Here is a 20,994-nt window from a genome sequence, read left to right on the forward strand (position 1 = left end):
GTCCTGAGGCTGGGCAGCTCTGAGTCCAGTAGAAAACAGGGACTGGGAAGGAGGGGCAGTGGGAAGGCTCCCAAGTCCCCAGAGCCTGGGAAGAACTGAGGCTGCCAAGCTCTAGGGGTGCCTGGGAGGGGGAGACACATGGGGAACAATTCCTCCTCTGTCCAGTGTTTCCCACAGACTCAAGCCAAAGGGAACTACTGCCCAGGCAAGTTCTGCTCCCAGCCAACCCCAGTGCCACCCCCAAATACTTTTCCCCCCTCAGCTCCTCATCACCTCTGTGTAGGACCCCACAGTCCAGGTGCCCAGATTCTGCCTAAGACTGAGTGATCTGAACCCTGGATTTCTCCTCTCTCAGATTGAGGACTCTGTACCTTGAGTTTCTTGAAGACTTAGATCTTGACTGTGCCAGCCCACTTCTCCTACAGAGACTGAGAACACAGTTCTTGATGGTGTTGGGTGCCCCCTAGCGGTGGGCAGAGTGAGTCTGTTCTGTGACCCACTTAATATTATGAGCTGGCACTGAGTGAAGGCACAGGCAGACCTGTAGTCTCGAGTGTGATGATGACTGGCTAGCTTCCAGTACGTAGCGAGAACTTGTTTGAGCAACAATCGCCTGTTTGTTCTTGTTTTGTTTTTTTCGATGTTTTGTTTTGTTTGTTTTGGTTTTTTTTGAGACAGGGGTTCTCTGTGTAACAACACTGGCTGTCCTGGAACTCACTCTGTAGACCAGGCTGGCCTTGAACTCCTCCAGATCTGCCTCCTTCTGCCTCTCAAGTACTGAGATGAAAGGTGTCCAAAACACCCCAGGCACCATGCATTGCTAGACAAGTACTCTATTCTCTACATTTCTAGTCCCCATCTGTATAATCCAAAATTTTAGCTTAATTTTATGTGTATGAGTGTTTTTGCCTGCATATATGAGAGTGCCTGGCAGCAAGGAGGTCAAAAGAGGGAATCCAGTCTCAGTCTCTTAGAACTGGAGTTACAGATGTTTGTGGACTGACATTTGGGTGCTCAGAATTGAACCTGAAACCTGGGGGGAATCTCTGGAAGAGCATCCAGGCTCCACTCCAAACCACACCACTGAACCTTCTACCTTTCTTCTTCTTCTTCTTCTTCTTCTTCTTCTTCTTCTTCTTCTTCTTCTTCTTCTTCTTCTTCTTCTTCTTCTTCTCTCTCTCTCTCTCTCTCTCTCTCTCTCTCTCTCATTTTATTTATCTAATATATGAGTGCTCTGATCTGCAGGTCAGTTGAAAAAGGCATCAGATCCCTTTATAGATGGTTGTGAACCACCCCCCGGTTGCTGGGAATTGAACACAGGACACTTCTGGTAGAGCAGCCAGTACTTTTAACCATGGCGCCATCTCATCAGCCCCTACCTGTATATGTTTAATGGTTCCTTCTTGCCATTGTGCTAATCCCCGGGTAAGTCACCTTCTGTACCTAGAGAGCTTGGTTCTTTGATTCAGCAATGATGATCCCTAAGTCAGTGCTGGGGACACATCAGGGGCCACAGCAGTCCTAGGGCTGGTCTGTGAAATGCAGGTAGACATACTCAACAGTGGGAATATTGGCACTCGGTGGGCATGGGTGGGGCAAGTGAGGAGACTAAAGAGCCTGGAGGGCTTCCTGAAGGAAGAGGTACTACCACAGAGTGGACATCTGAAAGACAGGGACTTACTGTTTACATTTTCTTGTGCTGGGGTTGGGCATGGGCATGGCACTCCGGTGCAGGTCATAGGGGGTCTTTCAGGAGTTGCTTTTGTCCTCTTGTCACGTGGGTGCCAGGGCTTGAACTCCCAGCTGCTTTATCTTTACGCTTTTGAGCTTACTGGGTCTTTGCAGCAACCATGTTGGGTGTGGATACGGGGCAAGTAATAGAATTCTTAGCTGGGGGAGTGAAGATGCTGCTGGTGAAAGAGATGCTACTTATGAAGTAATACCTGTTAGCTTGTCAAGAGTCAGATCCAGAGCCATCTTGTTTGTTTGTCTTCTCAAGCCATGGTTTCTCAGTGTTAACCGTCCTGGCTATTCTGAAACTCACTTTGTAGACAAGGCTGGCCTTGAACTCACAAAGATTCACCTGCCTCTGCTTCCCCAGGGCTGGGATTAAAGGCTGTGCCACCACTGCCAGGCTCATTTTAACTTTTAAGTGAGGTTTTTTTGTTTATCATATTATGTGATTATGTGGATACCAAGACAGACCTGTGGATGTCAGAGGTCGATTTCTGGACCTGGATCTCTCCTTCCATCATGGAAACCCCAGGGACTGAACTCAGATCCTTGGGATAAGTGCCTTTAGCCATTGGGCCACCTTGTTAGCCACAAGTGCAACTTTCCTCCTCCTCCTCCTCTTCCTCTTCTTCCTCCTTTTCCTCCTCCTCCCCCTCCTCCTCCTCTTCCTCCTCCTCTTCCCCCTCCTCTTCTTCCTCCTCCTCCTCCCCCTCCCCTCTCCCTCCTCCTACTCCTCCTCCTCCTTTTCCTCTTCCTCCTCATTCTTTTAAAACAGGGTTTCTCTAGTCCTGGCTTTCCTGAAACTCACTGTGTAGACTAGGCTGGCATCAGACTCACAGAGATCCTCCTGCCTCTGCTTCCCGAGTGCTGGGATTAAAGGTGTGTGCCACCAACCAGCTCAGACGTATCTTCATATCATAAATTTCTTTTCTTCTTCTAGACTCAGCAGCATGTAACTCAGGCTGACCTAGAACTTGTCGGTGGCCTTGAACTTGTCATCTTTACAGGTGTCCCCTATCACACCTGTCTGGCTTGGAAGCCCAGGCCCTCCTACACAGGTAGAAACTGCTGGTATGACCTGGTATAAACCTGGGGGGAAACTGAGGCAGAATAGAATGATGAAAAATGAAGAGGGTGCATGAAGAAAAATGGGAAGAAGAAAAGGCCTCTGTCTGGAGGCCTGTTTTGCTTTTCCTGTTCAGATAGATCCAGGACATGTGAGAACTCAATGAGGAAGTGAAAACTGCCTACAGAGAGGGTTCATGTTCTCCTACAGTGTGATGGTTTGAATGTGGCTCTCCCCCATAGGATCAGAGGTGTGGTCCATGATACATTCATTTGAGGATACGTTCTCTGTTTCTTGTTCCAACCAGCATGCCTGCTGCTTGCTCCCATGTCCCTCCACCCCCACCACGCTGTACTCTTGGGAGCTATAGGCTAAAATAAACTCTTCCAAAACTTTTGGTCATCACAGCAACAGGAAAGTAACTAATACAGACTTCATCGGGAACTATGTAAACCAGGCTGGCCTCGAACTCAGAGATCTGCCTGGCTCTGCTGGGATTAAAGGTGTGCACCACCCTGCTAATTTATTTATCCTTATTTTATGAGCATTGGTGTCTTGCCTGCATGTGTGTCTGTGTGAGGGTGTCAGGGACCTGTGTCTTCTGAAAGCGTAGCCAGTGCTTTCAACTGCTGAGACATTTTTTTTTTTAAAGATTTATTTATTTATTATATGTAAGTACACTGTAGCTGTCATCCAGAAGAGGGCGCCAGATCTCGTTACATATGGTTGTGAGCCACCATGTGGTTGCTGGGATTTGAACTCCGGACCTTCGGAAGAGCAGTCGGGTGCTCTTACCCACTGAGCCCTGAGCCATCTCACCAGCTCCTGCTGAGACATCTTTCCAGGCCCTTATGTTAAGGAGATTTTTAGCTGGAGCTGAGATGGCTTAGCTGCTCTCCTGGAGCACCCGAGTTCCATTTCCAGGACTACATGGCCACTCACAATAGTCTGTAACTCCAGCTCCAGGGACCTGGCGCCCTCTTCTGGCCTTCAAGGACACTAGACACATATATGGTGCACATCCATACATGAAGACATAAAATAATGAATCTTTTTTTTTTTTTTTTTTTTTGAGACAGGGTTTCTCTGTATAGCCCTGGCTGTCCTGGAACTCACTCTGTAGACCAGGCTGGCCTTGAACTTAGAAATCCACCTGCCTCTGCCTCCCAAGTGCTGGGATTAAAGGCATGAGCCAGCACGCCCGGCTAATTTTTTTTTTTTTTTAAAGAGTGTTTTAGTAGGGATATAGACCCTCTCACCAATTAAGGGGGCTTGTTTCCAGAGGATCAGTGTTCAGTTCTCAGTAGTCTTCCTGTTGGGTATCTTATAATTGCTTATTGAAACAGGTGTAGGCCTTGAACTTAAGAGATTCACTGGCTTCTGCCTTCCCAGTGCTGAGACTAAAGTCGAGCACCAACACTCCCAGTCCTTGATTGTGGTCTAACAATCTTTGATTTTTTTAGTTACTATAAAATTTGAGAGCTTTTTGTAACTGATATAATTCACTAACTTTGTAGCTAACAAATTGAGAGATTTTGTATCTAATGTAAAATCATGGTGTTCTTGTGCTGTGCCTTGAAACAAACATTCGTGAACCCCAAAAAGACCACCAAGGAGCTGAATCCAAAGCAATTGCATTAGGATCTTTTTATTCAAGCTTTTGTTGAGGTGTAGCCTAGAACTGGTGCTAGGTACCGGCCTGTTAGTTTACTTGAGTTCAATCTTAAGTCAGATTCTCTGAGATAGAGTCTGAACCCAAAGGAATTGGTCGCTCACTTGTTTAATGTGCTGAGACATAAACTGTAATCCCAGATAGCACTCCTGAGGATGAGGCCAGAAGATGCCGCAAGTTCTATGCCTGCCACAGCCAGGGCTTCATTTCAAGATCTTTCCCTTTACCCATCAAAACGAACAAACAAAAAGAGAAAATAGGATTATTACACTCATGTATGTTATGTTTTAACCCCAGTATTCTGGAGGCTGAGGCAGGAGGATCAGGAGTTGAGGCCGGCCTGGGGTACAGAAAGAGATCCTGTCTTTGTGTTTAAAGATTCGAGGTTTGCAAGAAAGCACAGACCCCTACTGGAAGACGAGTGCTAAACTAAGTGGCCTAAAAGCGGCTAAGGTCCGGGATGGAGGTGGCTCAGCGGCTAAGAGCATTAACTGCTCTTCCAGAGGTCCCGAGTTTACTTCCGAGCAACCACACGGTGGCTCACAACCATCTATAAGGTGATCTGATGCCCTCTGCTGACATAAAGATACAGTGCTCGTGTACATAAAACAAATAAACGAGTCTTTATTTGAAAAAAGTGACTAGGGTCCCATTTCCAGGTGCGGTGTCCGTAAGAAAGCAGGTACGGCCTAAGGATGAACTACAGTCTCCGAGGGTTGATGCCGAAAGCTTAAGACAAGGAAATCGCATCAGAAGCGAAAAGAACAAAGTAATGACCACCCCGTAGGTAGAAAATCCGCAGCCAGAGAGGGTTTGCTCTTCAAGAGGGGCGTGGCTCTAGCGAATCGCTACGGTGGCCGGAAAAGCTCCGAAACCATCGACTGTGTAAAACCCGAGAAGAAACGGCGATCCGAACTGCGGTGGAATTGCTTGGGACGACCATACAATCAAAAAAATAACCATCCACCTTGGCTGAGTGTAACAAGTAGAACCCATGAAAAGAGCTTTTCCTACTATAGAAAGTTCAAGCATTCGGAGAAGTTACTCCCTGCTAGACCAAAACAACCAAATTGCGGTGAAAGGGGCGGATGTCGAGTACGGTGGCCTAGTCGGTCCTTCAGGAGGGCGTGGCTTGAGGCGCTCCATTCTGATACGGAAGCCTGGTGGGGACGGGCTAAGCGTAAAATCTCGCGCGATCGCGCTGGCGCCGTCGGGGACGGGGCGGGGCTGGCGGCGGGGGCGGGGACCCGGAGCAGGAAGATGGCGGCGGCGCAGGAGGCGGACGGGGCCGGCAGCGCCGTGGTGGCGGCCGGGGGAGGCAGCTCTGGTCAGGTACGGAGGCCGAGAGGTGCCTGAGGGGGCTCTTCCCCAGCGGGGGGCACCCCTGCAGGGAGTGTCTTGTCCTTTTTGGAGGAACCGGGTGCACCGGGGGCTCCATGCCCCAGAGGGACCTTGAATATTGGGCCCTGGCGGCGCCCGGCCGCCCAGGAGGCCGGACGGTGGCGGGAACCCGGCCCTGTTGCACGCCGGGTCTCCTGCAGGCTCGCGCCGGGCGTCCAGCGGACTCCTTGCTCGAGCGGAGGAGAGGGTGGCGCGGAGGGGCGCAGACTCGGTCCTTGACTGTGTGGTTCCAACCTCCAGCACTGTCTTTCTAGAGAGGGCTGGTGTTCCGGGTCCGCTCCGCAGTGCCCGAGATCGGGGGGCAGTAGTTGGTTAATTGAGAGTTTTCAAGCTCAGGGCAAATACGGTAATTGTGGTGGGTAGAGGGCATGGGCTGCGGAGGCCGACCGACCCATTTCACAGACAAGGATCCGAGGGACGACAAGACGAAGGCGCTTGTAGAAGGTCATCCAGGTTAGTTTTGGTGTCCGTTCTAGGAAAAAGCAGACTGTGGGTGGTCTGGACTGAGATGGGCGCATTTAGCATTTAGCCCAAGCTGATCAAATAGAGAAATCATTGGTCCAGGCGCGTTTGCCTCCCAACCCATTACCACCTCAAATAAACTGAGACCTCAGAGCATAGCAGTTCACTCAGGCTCCGTGCAGGCTTCTGCTGGAATTGATGGAGTGGAAGCAAGGTGCTGTCGACCCACCCACTGGGATGTCACTGCTGTGTAGGAGGCAGCTCAGGGGTGAGGAGTACCGACTGGGAGGGGTGCGTGAAGCTGACTGGATGTGACCTTGGACAAGTTTTCTTCCTTTGGGTCTTTATTGGGCGAGAGGGCCAGCCTTATGGTTATAAAGATGTCTCCAGTCATGTCCCTGCAGTGAGGGGAGTGGGAGAGGAGATGGTAGTGTAAACAGACTCGGGAAGTGACAGAAGTCGGGATGAGGGACTGTAGGGTCTCAAAGGAGGGGGGCAGATACACTCACAGTGATGAGGTAGAACCCAGCTTTTCTGACTGAGTCTTTCTGGCATTTCCAACCAGACCTTGGGTGCACACAGCTCAGGAAATTGCTGGTTTATCCCTGCTGTGGTGAATACACCAGCGGGGTCTGCAGGGACGTCCTAGCCTCTGGTCCTTGGGACTAGCTCCTGTAAGTTTCTACTGATTGTTGGGTGGCAGTGGCGTGAGAGACTGTTGAGTTTCCAGTCACATGTGGAGCCTCTCTGGTTCCCATCTCTGCTCTAAATCTTTGCTTTGTGACTTTGGTCAGGGTCTTCCTATGAAGCTAGGGCCGATGGTGACCCTTCTGCTTCAGCCTCCCAAGTGCTGGGATGACAGTCTACTTCTAATCCTTGCTTACGCTTGAAAAGTTTTAATACTCATCCTTTGGCCTTCAGGATAAAGTACACTTTTTTTTTTTCTTTTTCTTTTCCCTCTTTTTTTAAAGCAGATCAAGATCTGGCATGAACTGTTTTCTTTAGACTAGACTAGGCTTTCTTTGTTCTTTTTCTTTTTCTCTCCCTCTCCCTCTCCCTCTTTTCTTTTCTTTTCTTTCTTTCTTTTTTTTTTTTTTTTTAATTTTTGAGACTGTCTTTGTAGCTATCTCAAGTTTTTGTAGTCCTGGCTGGTCTAGAACTCAGAGAGTTCTGCCTGCCTCTTTCTCCCAAGTGCTGGAATTAAAGGTGTGCCCATTATACCCTGGCTTGTTTGTTTTTATAGTTCTGGAACTCACTCTGTAGCTCAGACTGGCCTGGAACTCAGAGATCCGCCTGCTTTTGTCTCCCAAGTGCTGGGAATACCGCTGTGAGCCACCACTGCCCAGCTTAAAAACACCTTGGTATTGACACTTTGAGTTGGCAAATTCCTCACTGTGGGGCTGCCCTGTGCACCTGAGGATGCTTAGCACTGCCCCTGGTATTTGCAGACTTATGTCAGTAGCATGTGTACTCTTTCCTGGCCTGACAATCAAGAATGTCTCTAGAAGTTTCTAAATGTTCCTGGGGTGGGGGCAGGGGTGATGGAGACAGAATCACCTGTGCTGGAGAGGCAGCCGACTGGAAGAATGGCATCTACTGTGAACCTCACCCACTAGAGTGCTTCAGTCTCCTTCTTGGAGTCTTGGCCTGTCTTCCTCTCGGGTCTTCTTTTCTGCTCTTTCACACAGTCCTCAGGAACATGGACTAAGGAGCTCACCCGGGGGGCAGCTGTAAATACAGGGCATGTGCAGGATCACACGAGGATGGGCAGGTTTTGGTTTTGTTTGAAGACAAGAGTCTCACCATGGAGGGGAATCCAACCTCAGACTGAGAATCCTCCTGCCTCAGCTTCCTGACATGACACGCCCCACTGCAGGATGATTCTTAGGTCCCAGGTCTCAAGTTTCCTTTCCTTAAGAAAGAAATCCTCTCAGACTGGATCATCCTCTCTGATGGCCCAGCCTGCCCACTGTGTGTTGTGTCTGTCTCCTCCACTGGACTTTTGGTCAGTACTGTATCTCTAGCCCCCCTCAGCTTAGGCTGGGCAGAGGAGATGGTAAGTTGGAAGAAGTTTTGTTTTGTTCTGTTTTATTAATGGTCTAGGCAGTGAATTCCCAGGATTCCTGCATGCCTATCAAGTCCCGCACTGAACTACAGCCCTAGCCCATCACTGACAGGTGCTCTACCCTGACGCATCTCTGCAGCAGTGAATGGTTGCTGAACCAGAGGCCGAGCTGAGATAGAGTCTGAGGTAGTCATGGTGAATCTGAGCAGTCCTTGAGGACATGGTCCTGTAAGTGATCGTAATTATTTACCAGACTGGTGGGTGTTCCTAGAGGAGGGTCTTTGAGTTCAAGATACAGAGGCAAGAGCAAGCAGGAGCTGTGCTTTCCTCCCTACTGCCTTCGCATTCTCTGCCACCCTCTCCAGCCTGCTGGCTTAGCATGGAGCCTGTGTCCCAGCAGCCTGCTCCTCTTCAGGCTAGCCCTGCACTCATTCCCTCAGCTGATACAGGCTGTGGGTAGAACAGGCTCTGCTTTCTTGGACCTCATGTCTCCAGTAAGAGGTGGGGAAGCATAGATAGGGACACAATAACAAAAACATACCTGGCCACAGATGGTAGAAACTTAGATATATAGCTGGAGTGTGTAGGGAGTGAGCAGTGGGTATGTGGGAAAGCTGCCATTCAAATAGGGTCTTTTGGGGGGGGGGGTGTTTCAAGACAGGGTTTCTCTGTGTAGCCCTGGCTATCCTGGAACTCACTCTGTAGACCAGGCTGGCCTCGAACTTAGAAATCTGCCTGCCTCTGCCTCCCAAGTGCTGGGATTAAAGGTGTGTGCCACCACTGCCCGGCTCAAAAAGGTCTTGGGGAAAGACTTCCCAGAGAAGGTGGCACTCTATAAAGATCTGAAGAAGGGACAGGGGGAATCACAACCCTGTAAAGGAAAGGTCATTGATGTCATGGAACTAGACTGTGCAGAGGCCCTGAGGTAGAAGGTGCCTGGTGTTAGGAAGGGCACTAGATGGGCTAAGCATGTGGCCAGAGGAGCAGGGAGACAACTGTGTGCCAGGCTCTGTGAGGAGTGGGCTTTGACATTGAAGACAAGGGGAGCCCCAGAAGGGTCACCTCTCTGTCCAGGTTTAACTTAGATACCTTTACATTTGTCGGATGTCAGTGTACAGTGCGGTGGCTTTTGATACACTCTGCAGTGACTGTATCGGTTTGGTATGAGTAAAATTGTCTCTGGGGGGCTGGTTCCAGGGTTCCCTTCCGTCAGTATCAAAATCTCAGATGCCCAAGTCCCTCTTGTAGAATATGTTTGCATGTAACCTGCATGCCCAGAGGGTGGAAATGCTGTGGAAGTCGCCGCTCGGTTGTGTTGGTTAGGAGGATGTGACAGTAAGAAGTCTGTAAATGCAGGACAGAAGCAGTTTGGTTTTGTCCTTTTGTTTGTTTGTTTGATTTAAGATTGATTTATGTGTTTAAGTGTTTTGCCTACATGTATGTATGTATGTGCACTACATGTTTACCTGGTGCGTGCAAAAGGTCAGCTCTCTTGGAATGGATTATAGATGTTAATAAACCAGACTGGTCCTCTGTAAGAGCAGCAAGTGCTTAGAACTACTGAACTATCTCTCCAGCCTGTTTACTGGTGTGTGTTTGTTTGAGAACAGAGTCTTGTATAGCTCTCAGTGTTCTGGACTATGTAGACCAGGTTGGCCTTGAGCTCTGTTACCTTCTGCCTCTGCCTCCCGAGTGCTGGGATCAAAGGCGTGCGCACCAACCAGTTTTACTGTGTTGTAGAGAGAGGATCGCATATGTAAGCTAGGATGGCCTTAGACTTAAGGCAGTCAGTCCTTCAGCCATTCCTTTCCAAGTTGGCATTACAGGTGTGCACAGTTGACACTGGGGTTGCGAAGGCTGTTGAGATAGATGATGAGTAGATAAAACGGAGACCAGATGAGCCTGGCAGCCCGTGTTTGATCCCTGGAGTCTACTTAAAGGTTGAGGGAGAACTTTATGTCTCTGAACTTCACACACATGAAGGAGCACACACGTTCACACATATGCACCATACATAGGTACAATAATACTAAGTATGTATTTACTTCTTTGAGACAGAGTTTCTCTATGGAGCCTTAACTGACCCAGAACTCCATATGCAGTCCAGGTTGGCTTCAGACCCACAGAGATCTTTGGAGTTTGCCTCCTGGATGCTTGGATTGCACGAGTAGGCCATCATACCAGCTAAACATTTTTTTTTTCAGGGCCTGGAGAGCTGGCTCAGACATTAAAAGAGGGCGGACTGCTCTTGCCGTTCAATCCCCACTGCCCACATTGGACAGCTCACAAGTCACTGTGACTCCAGCTCGGCATCCAGGGGCACCTGCATTCAAATGTATACACCAGTGCCTGCATACAATTCAAAAGAAATTCTGGACAGTGGTGATGTACGCCTTTAGTTCTAGCACTTGGTAGGCAGAGGCAGGAAGATCTTTGAGTTGGAGACCAGCCTGGACTGCATAGAGAGTTCCAGGACAGCCAGGGCTATATAGACCCTAACTCAAAAAACAAAGCATTTAGCCATAGATAGATACATAGATAGATAGATAAAATCTTTGGGTGGCTCAACAGCTAGGAGCATTGACTGTTCTTCCAGAGGACCAAGATTTGATTCCCAATACCCACATGGTGGTTCATAACCCTCTGTAACTCCAGTTCCGTGGACTCCCATGACCTCATCTGGCCTCTTCAGGCACTGGGTATGTACATGATGCACAGACATACGTGTAGGCACAACACTCATATCCATAAATATTTTTTTAAAAAGATTTATTTATTATTATATCTAAGTACACTGTAGCTGTCTTCAGACCCACAAGAAGAGGGCATCAGATTTCTTTATGGATGGTTGTGAGCCACCATGTGGTTGCTGGGATTTGAATTCATGACCTTCGGGAGAGCAGTCAGTAGTGCTCTTAACCGCTCAGCCATCTCTCCATCCCCCATAAATATTTTTTTTTTCATAAATATTTTTTAAAGGGCACGTGTTCTTGTCCATTCACACTCGAAAGTGGTTTAGGGACCGATGAGATGGAGCAGTGGGCAAAGGTACGCATTGCCAAGCCTGTCAGCCTGGATTTGATTCCTGGAACCCACATGGCAAAAGTACAGAGCCAGCTCTCACAAACTGCCCTCTGGCCTCCATACATGTACTGTGGCATGTGTCCCCACCTCCCCATAAAATAAAAGAAACATTAAGAAGAAAAAGAGAAATGCTTGTATTTACTTCACTTCCCGTAGATGAGTATTTGCCCACATGTATCACATGCATACCTGGTACACATGGAGGGAGGCCGAAAGAAAGAGGGTATCAGGTCCCTGGAACTGGGATTACAGATAGTCATGAGCTACTGTGTGAGTTTCCTGTCTCGTGACTCAGGGTACTTCCTTGCCTTCTCAGTACTGGGGATGGGGCCAGGGTCTGCTGTATCCTGAATTGGGAGAGTACCGAGCCATGCCCCACCCCACCCTCATTGTGAAGTCTAGGTGGGCAGTAGCTCCTCACATGTCAGCAGCACTTTGAGGGGCTTTCTGACTGTGGCCGTGCTCCTGGGTACTAGGAGTGTACCTCGTGGATTTGGTCTGCTTGCCTGCGGGAGTCTTCCTAGCTGGGTTGTCCATCACTGTAGGGGACGAGACCTGGAAGCAGTCAGGTGTGACTTCAAATCCTGGCCTGGTCCCCATCTCTCTTCCTGACTCTGAATCTATCCAGACTTGCTAGAAACCTGACCAAACTCAGCATCCTCAGAGTAAGGACCTTATAGCTGGACATGTCTGCTGGCCCTCATACTTTTCCCATTGTTAAAACACCTTGCCCGGGCTTCCCCGTGTGACTGTTTCAGCCTGAGAGTCTCATTGAGATGTCATTCCAGTCTTTGTGGGTTCCTACTTTTGTCCTGGTGGCTGTCACCTTCTGCTTATTTCTCCAAAACATATTTCTGTTTATCTTATTTTAGGAACAACATTGAGTATACCATATGAATGGCTGAGCAGTCACTGGAATACTGCCTGTATATTTACGTTAAAACAGATAGACACACAGACAGGCAGACAGATAAGGCCAGGTGTGGTGGCACATCCCAGCTAGAGGCAGGTAGATGATCTCTGTGAGTTTGAGGCCAGCTTGGTCTACAGAGCAAGTCCAGGACACCTAGACTTTTACTGGCTATTACACAGAGAAACCCTGTCCTGAAAAAACAAAAACAACCGCCCCCCAAACCAAACCATCACCACCACAACAACAACAAAAAACAAATAGAGGGGCTGGTGAGATGGCTCAGTGGGTAAGAGCACCCAACTGCTCTTCCGAAGGTCCAGAGTTCAAATCCCAGCAACCACATGGTGGCTCACCACCACCCATAATGAGATCTGATGCCCTCTTCTGGAGTGTCTGAAGACAGCTACAGTGTACTTACATATAATAAATAAATAAATCTAAAATAAAAACAAAACAAAACAAAAAAACAGAGCCGGCCAGTGGTGCCACACACCTTTAATCCCAGCACTTGGGAGGCAGAGGCAGGTGGATCTCTGAGTTTGAGGCCAGCCTGGACTGAGTTCTAGAATAGCCAAGTTACACAGAGAGAGACCCTGTCTTGTAAAAACAAAAAGTAAACAAAATCGGGCAGATAGATGATAGGTTGATGGTTGGTACGTAAATAGGTAGATGATAGAGGACTAGATAGTTAAATAGTTGGATGGTAGGTAGGTAAACCGACAGTAGTTTTGTTTTGTCTTTTTATTCTCTCACCTCTGCCTACCGAGGGCTGGGGTTTTAGGCGTCTGCCCTGTACATGGAGGCTTTTTAAAAAAAAAGATATATTTATTATTATATGTAAGTACACTGTGGCTGTCTTCAGACACACCAGAAGAGGGCATCAGATCTTATTACAGATGGTTGTGAGCCACCATGTGGCTGCTGGGATTTGAACTCAGGACGCTTGGAAGAGCAGTCAGTGCTCTTCACCACTGAGCCATCTCTCCAGCCCATGGCTTCTTTACTATCTGCTGTTCTGCAGGTAGCCTGGGCCACCAAGCTCCTGAGTTTAATAGCTACCACCTAACTCAGGGAATGTGCACAGTAGGTATGCTTGGCACACAGTAGGTTTGCAGAACAGGCCTGGGAACCCATGAGGAGAGCATTTCTCTTCATTCTGTACCAGTGTTTTCACAAGTCTGTTCTCAGGCAGAAGGGGTGACCGACCTAATGACATGCTAAGGTGTCTCAGGCAAGAACAGTGGGGAGAACTACAGCTGAGATCTACTGGACCCAAGCGTCATCCCCTTCCCTCTCACCTTGCCAGTGCTGTCTTGCACTTTGGGACATAACAAGGAGGAGCTCTTGTTGAATGGGGATGAGAGTTAACAATCAACACCTGCCCTGCTCCATGGCTGCTCTGTTTCCTGCCATGGGACAATAAGGAAAGATGGGCAGGATTGGGGTCCAGGGTCCTGGGGGAGAGGGCTGGGCAGTGGAGCCTGGGGACAGTGGGTATGGGTGGCACTGTATGTGCTGACTTTACAAGTGTGGACCAGGTGCTGAGTCTTTGCTATGCCCATGGTGGTGTGAAACCTGCCTCCCCTCGACCCCTTTTTAAAAAGATCATATGCATGTATATATGTGTACTATGTGTGCGCCCAGTGCCTATGGAGGTCAGAAAAGGATATTAAATCCCCTGGAGCTGGAGTTACAGATGTTTGTATGTGTACAAACCACTATGTGTGTGCTGGGAACCAGACCTTAGTGTTCAGAAAGAGCGGCCTGTGCTTTGAGCTATGAGCCATCTCTGTAGTCCTCAGGTCCTACCTTTTGAAGACTGACAGGATTGGACAGCCATTAGGAGAGACTAACACAGGACTGGAGCCAGCAGTGTCCAAAGAGAGGCTTCCAAATGGCCCTGCTCTGGACTCTCTTCTTCCTGGCTGTCAGAGTGAGCCTCTGCTTCTGAGAGAATCCTTGGTGTGTTTTGAGACGGCCTATGTTGTCGTGTGTTTTGAGACATACTTTGAACTCTTGCACCTCCTGGTTTTACAAAGTCTGAAGTGTTGAGATTCTAGGCATGTGCCACTCTGCCTGGTGAGAGATGATTTCTTTCCATTTTATCCCCACCTGATTCTTTCTCTTTGGTGTCTTGCTCCTGAGTAACCCAGAGAAGTATCTTAATCTCTCTGAGCCTTTGTTTGCTCAGTTGCAGAGTGCAGCTATATTCAGAGCTTGGTGCTCCGCAGGGTGTACAGGATGGATGCTTATTTACCAGCTCACAGTGCTGAGGTTCTGCACCAGTCTGTCTGTCTCACTGTTGGAGAGCTGGAGAGCAGGGGCTCAGAGCCCTCATGCCTAGGGAAGGATCTTGTGGATAAGCCCTAGCTTTCTGTGGTAGCCAGCTGTAGGGCCCTAGGATAGCCCTCCATGAACAGTGCTCAGCTCACAGTGTCAGACTGTCCCTCAGCTGCTGGCTGCATCTGTGCTTGCTCCCTGCTCCAGTTCACTGTGATTTAATTCTTAGTACCTGAGTTTCAGGCCTGGCCACAGCTCCCTGTTAGCACCTGCTTTCCAATGCTGCCCCCTTTGGGTTGGTGCTCATAGACAGGTCCCCATAGACTAAGGCAGCTCAGGACTGTCCCCAGCATTGGTATCCTTGGGGAGCAGTTTCCTTTGGAGCCCTTTCTAGCTGGAAACTACTGGTTGTGCCTTCTCTGAAGATTGACAAAGTCTCGGCCTCTGAACTCAGGGTACCCTAATCAGCCCCCCTTACCCTACTCTATTCCCCCCACAGGTGACCAGCAATGGCAGCATTGGGAGGGACACGCCAGCCGAGACCCAGCCTCAGAACCCTCCACCCCAGCCGGCCCCCAACGCCTGGCAGGTCATCAAAGGCGTTCTGTTCAGGTGAGCATGTAGGCTTAGGGTTCCCACTCTGCACAAAGCAAGGCTGGGGAGAGGGAACAGTGGCCAGGGATAGCACATCTCTACATTGGGGGGGCTGCATACACAGGGGCCTCAGGACCTGTGTGCCAGAGAAGGACCTTGTGGATAAGCCACAGCCTCTCATCGTCTCACCCCAGCAGCCACCTTCTTTAATGGGGGTTGCTGAACCCCTAAGAGCCCTCCTGGACAACATTCAGACTAAAATGGTTTTGTTTTACTTATTTATTTATCTTATCTATTTTTGTTTTGCTTTGTCTGAGGCAGTGTTTTTCTATTATATAGCCCTGGCTCTTCTGGAACTTTGTAGATCAGGCTGGCCTTGAACTCAGAGCTCTGTTTGCCTCTGCCTCCTAAGTGCTGGGATGAAAGACATCCTTTCTGAGCCATACATCAAGCCCCTAACTTCAAGACAGGGTCTCACTCCACTGCCAGGCTGGATTGAACTCGCTGTGTAGTCCACGGAGGCCTTGAACATTTTTTCTTTTTAAAGATTTGTTTATTTATTATATGTAAGTACACTGTAGCTGTCTTCAGACACACCAGAAGAGGGCATCGGATCCCATTACAGATGGTTGTGAGCCACCATGTAGTTGCTGGGAATTGAACTCAGGACCTTCAGAAGAGCAGCCAGTGCTCTTAACCGCTGAGTCATCTCTCCAGCCCAGGCTTTGAGCTCTTACGTTACATTAAGTTGTTAACTTTATGGGCGTGAGAAGATATGTACATGACAAGATGCACGTGTGGACGGACATCAGAGGATACCTGAGGAGTCAGTTCTTCGACCATGTGGTCGTGGGAGTAAAACTTCGCTTGTGGGTCAGGCTTCATAGCACACACCTTTACTCTCTGAGCCAGCTCACTGGTCCAAATCCTTGAACCTTGATCCTCCTGCTTCGGCTTCCCAAATACTGAAAGGACAGAGGCCCAAGGAGTCTGGCTGAAAACTCAGTTTGTATGGTGGGAAATTGAGTCTCACCAGGCACTGGAAGGGGAGAAGATTTTTATACAGGCAATTAAGAGAGTCTGCCTTGCCGGGCGTGGTGGCACACGCCTTTAATCCCAGCACTGGGGAGGCAGAGGCAGGCAGATTTCTGAGTTCGAGGCCAGCCTGGTCTACAAAGTGAGTTCCAGGACAGAGAAACCCTGTCTCCAAAAACAGAGAGAGAGAGAGAGAGAGAGAGAGAGAGAGAGAGAGAGAGAGAGAGAGAATATCTGCCTTAATAGATTTCCCCCTTAAATTTAGGAATCATCTGTGCCCTTTACATCTGTGCCTGTGTGTACTAAGTAGCTATTGAGCAAATGCTCAAGTCACTGATAAAATGACATCCTAAGTATATGGGGCACATTTGTGTGCTCTGTTAGCAGTGGCCTTAGGCTAATGATAAAAGTAAGTTTAGTGTCCTATTGATTAGAAACAGACTCAGTATGTAGCCCTTGCAGTGGTCCTCTTGGCTCATAAGAGACTAATCATAGTACAAGTTTATATTTATTCAGTGGAGATGCAGGAATTTATTGTTGATTTGAAAAAAGGTCTCACTCTCCAGTGCAGTTTTTAAACATGACAGCCCTCATGTTCTAACTTATTGGGTGCCAGGTTTACAGGTGTGAGCTACCAGGTCTAGCAGATGTATTAATATTTACAGACATTAGGAACAACCAACATTTTGTCTAAAATAAAGGCTTGACTGACAATGTTGAGGGAGTCAGGGAGTGCAGCTAATACATAGAAACATTATTCACTAACATCTCATTAAAGCACACACCACCGCTCCTGGCTGTGTTTTTTTTTTTTTTTTTTTGTAGGAAGGTTTGAGACAGGGTTTTTTTTTTTTTGTTTAGCCTTGGCTGTCCTGAAACTCACTCTGTAGATGAGGCTGGCTTCCAATTCAAGAGATCCTTCTGCCTCTGCCTCCCAAGTGCTAGGATTAAACGTGTGCGCCACCACCACTTGATTGTATTTTAAAATGTATTTTGTGTATGTGAGTGTGTGTGTATGTGAGTGTGTGTGTATGTGAATGTGTGTGTATGTGAGTGTGTGTGTGTGAGCGTGTGTATGTATGGACAGGTGGGTGGTGGTGGTGCTAGTAGGGGGTGGGGTGTTAGCACGTGTAAGTATGTGCATTCAGAGGTCAGAGGACAGTTTTCAGAACTCAGTTTTCTCCGTCTAAGACCTAGAGATCAGACTCAGGTCAGGCCTGGCAGCAAGTGCCTTTACTCATTGAGCCATCTTGCTGGCCCTTTTTTTGTTGTTGTTTTATTTTGTTTGTTTTGTTTTTGGCAGGTGTTACCCAGGCTGGTCTTGAAATTGGGACAGTTTTCCTGCTTGAGCATCTTGAATGCTGGTGTTCCAGACCTGTGCTTCTACATCCACCTTTATTAGCTTGCTTGCTTGCTTACTTGCTTTTCTTTTCTTTTGTTTTTTTGTTTTGTTTTATTTTTGTTTTTTGTTTTGTTTTTTGACACAGGGTTCCTCTGTATAGCCCAGGCTGGCCTCGAACTCAGAAATCCACCTGCCTCTGCCTCCCGAGTACTGGGATTAAAGGCGTGTGCCACCATGCCCCTTTTCTTTTTTTTTAAAGTATAGTCGCAGGTAAATCAAGCTAGTCTCAGATTTATAGCAGAGGATGGCCCCCATTTTCTATCCCCCTGCCTCCACTACTTACAGTTTTCTTACATGGCAATTACAGGCATCTGCTACCATTCAGTATGGCATGTGTTGTACTGGGAATGCCCTTCACAGCATCAGGTGTGCCAAAGCAGGAGCCCTGCCAACCACACTCCATTCCCAGCCTCTCGTTCCAGTTCTCGTGATTCAGCTCCCACTTCAAGTGGAAGTCCTATGCTGAGCTTATCCTAGGGATTCCATGAAAACCTGTCACCAGAAGGAGGTGTGTGTGACAAAAAGAGTCACACAGTCATGACTGCTGTTTTAGAAGAGTCTTAGAAGAGTCTAGTCTGCAATGGGTATGGCTCAGCACTAGAGCACTCATTCAGCATGTTTGAACTTTGCGGTATCTTCCCAGCACTGAAAAGAAAAGAAAAAAAGATTTCATGATCTCCATTTCTGTCTCGAGGCACATTCTGGTGGGGGACAGAACTCCCTGCCTGTGGCTCCCAGGTACTGTTCAGCCCCAGACCTGGGTGTCCTGATGTTTGAGTCCAGGCCTCTCAGCCATGGAGCCCTGTTCCTTACCCTGTCTGTCTGCCCTGACCTGTGCTTTCAGGTTTTCTTTTTATTTCGGGGGAGGGGGGGCTGTGGTGGTGGTGGTGCATGTTGTTGATGCACATGTAAATGGCACAGCATGCGTGTGGAGCTAGGAGAACAACTTGTGTGAGTCTGTTTCGCTCTCTGCCATGTAGCGTCTGAATATGGAGCTCAGGTCCTTAGCCTTGGTGGTAAGGGCCCAGTTGGCAGGGCCATCCATGGGCTTATTCTTTAGGTTTTAAAAATGTTGCCAGGCATGGTGGCACATGCCTTTAATCCCAGCACTTGGGAGGCAGAGGCAGGCGGATCTCTTGAGTTTGAGGCCAGCCTGGTCTACAGAATCAGTTCCAGACCTCAACTCCAAGAGATTCTCCCTGCCTCTGCTTCCTAGGTATTGGGGTTAAAGTTTTTATTAGCATATATTATTTATATACAATAGTAGTTTCTCTGTAACATTTGCATACATGGGTATAATGTATTTTGATCCTATTTAGGCCCGACTACTCTCTTGGTTATACAGTTTTGCTGTGGAGCAAATCCAGAGGTTTGTGTGTGCCTCATGCCCAGTTCCTTCATCCCTGTCCCCTGTTAGCTGAGATAGTGTCTCCGTATATAGCTTAGGTTGGCCTGTAACTTGGGACTGCCTGCACTCCCTGAATGCTAGATCACAGACTTGTACCATCATGTCTGGCTCACTTTTTGTTTTCATGCTCCAAGTGACAGGACAGGGCAGTCAGCTCTCAGGTCCTCGCCTTCATTTCCTCACAGCTGGCAGCACCCTCACAGTGCTTTTCATTAACTGCATATCTGGACATCTGCACGTTGGTGCTGAGGGCTGCTTCCTTCCCAGGAGCTCTGATCCAGCCTCTGCAGGCTCACTTCCTTCCTTAGCACTAGTGGCAGCAGACATCAGGTGGGTGTGGGTGCCTGCTCACAGACTATCTCTTCTGAAGTCCTCTGCTTGTGTGCTACTATGAGTGGAACAAAAGGCCCCAAATATACTAGGCACAGAGCTTCTTTTTTAGTTATTATATTTGTTTATATGTGAGGTTGGGGGTCGGGCACATGCTGCCATGGACAACTGCCAGAGGACAGCTTTGTGGCATTTGTTTTCTCCTACTTTATACCTGGTATGATGGTTTGTATGTGCTCAGCCCAGGGAGTGGCATTAGAAGGTGTGGTCCTGTTGGAGTAGGTGTGTCACTGAGTGTGGACTATAAGACCCGCCTAGCTGCCTGGAAGCCAGTCTGCTAGCAACCTTCAGATGAAGATACAGAACTTTGAGCTCCTCCTGCACCATGCCTGCCTGCATGCTGCCATGCTCCCACCTTGATGATTAGGGACTGAACCTCTGAACCTGTAAACCAGCCCCAATTAAATGTTGTCCTTATAAGCTTTGCCTTGGTCATGGTGTCTGTTACAGAAATAAAACCCTAAGACACATGGTCACCAGGCCCGCATAGTGAGACACTTTATGACGAGGCATCCATAGCACAAGTGCTAGCTTTGAATTTTTTTTATTTATTTACGTATTGAGACAGGGCCTCGTCATGTAATTGCCTGGTCTGGAACTCACAGAAATCCCCTTGCCTCTGCCTCCTGGGTGCTGGAATTCAAGGCACCTTTTTTCTTTTCTTTTCTTTTCTTTTTTTTTTAAAGATTTATTTATTTATTATATGTAAGTACACTGTAGCTGTCTTCAGACACTCCAGAAGAGGGCATCAGATCTCGTTACAGATGGTTGTGAGCCACCATGTGGTTGCTGGGAATTGAACTCTGGACCTTCGGAAGAGCAGTCGGGTGCTCTTACCCACTGAGCCATCTCACCAGCCCCCTTTTTGCTTTTCTGAGGCAATGTCCGCAGTCTATAGTTCAGGCTGACCATGAATTTGCTGTGATCCTCCTACCTCGTCTCTCCAGGGCTGTGATTGCCAGAGTGTATGTCTGGTTGGTTGGAGCGAGCTTGCTTGCTTGCTTGCTTGCTTGCTTGCTTCCTTCCTTCCTTCCTTCCTTCCTTCCTTCCTTCCTTCCTTCCTTCCTTCCTTCCCTCCTTCCCTCCCTTCCTTGCTCCCTCCCTCCCTTCCTTTCTTTCTTTCATTCTTTCATTCTAACATGGCTTTATGTGTATAAGTATTTATTTTGCCTGTGTGTGTGTATCTTTGTACCTAAGTACCTGGGGACTTCAGAAGTCAGAAAGGGCATCAGATCCCCTAGAGCTGGAGTAACTGATGGCTGTGTGGGTATCAGGAACTGAGCCACAGTAGTTAAGGAGGAGAGCAAGTGCTGCTAACCACTTATCCATCTCTTCAGCCCCAAGGTTGGGTGTGGTAGTGCACACCTTTAGTTCCAGCATTTGGGAAGCAGGAGCAAACCGATCTCTGAGTTGGAAGCCAGCCTGCTCTATAATGTAGTAAGTTCTAGGATAGCTAGAAATAACACACACAAAATACGAGATCCAGGG

General features: G+C 48.3%; 1 protein-coding gene across 1 annotated transcript in view; it reads left to right on the plus strand.

Moving 5' to 3' along the window:
* Positions 1–5,688: 5,688 nt before the first annotated feature.
* Clptm1 (CLPTM1 regulator of GABA type A receptor forward trafficking) overlaps positions 5,689–20,994 on the plus strand; it is a 32,189-nt gene continuing 16,883 nt past the window's right edge. The window contains exons 1-2 of the mRNA XM_021167162.3: positions 5,689–5,804; positions 15,177–15,289. Of these exons, the coding sequence (XP_021022821.1) occupies positions 5,733–5,804; positions 15,177–15,289 (185 nt within the window). The 5' untranslated portion in view covers positions 5,689–5,732. The remainder of the gene's footprint in view (positions 5,805–15,176; positions 15,290–20,994) is intronic.

The sequence above is a fragment of the Mus caroli genome, unplaced genomic scaffold (genome assembly GCF_978045245.1).
Source record: "Mus caroli unplaced genomic scaffold, Mus_caroli_1 scaffold_8, whole genome shotgun sequence".
Classification (NCBI taxonomy): Eukaryota; Metazoa; Chordata; class Mammalia; order Rodentia; family Muridae; genus Mus; species Mus caroli.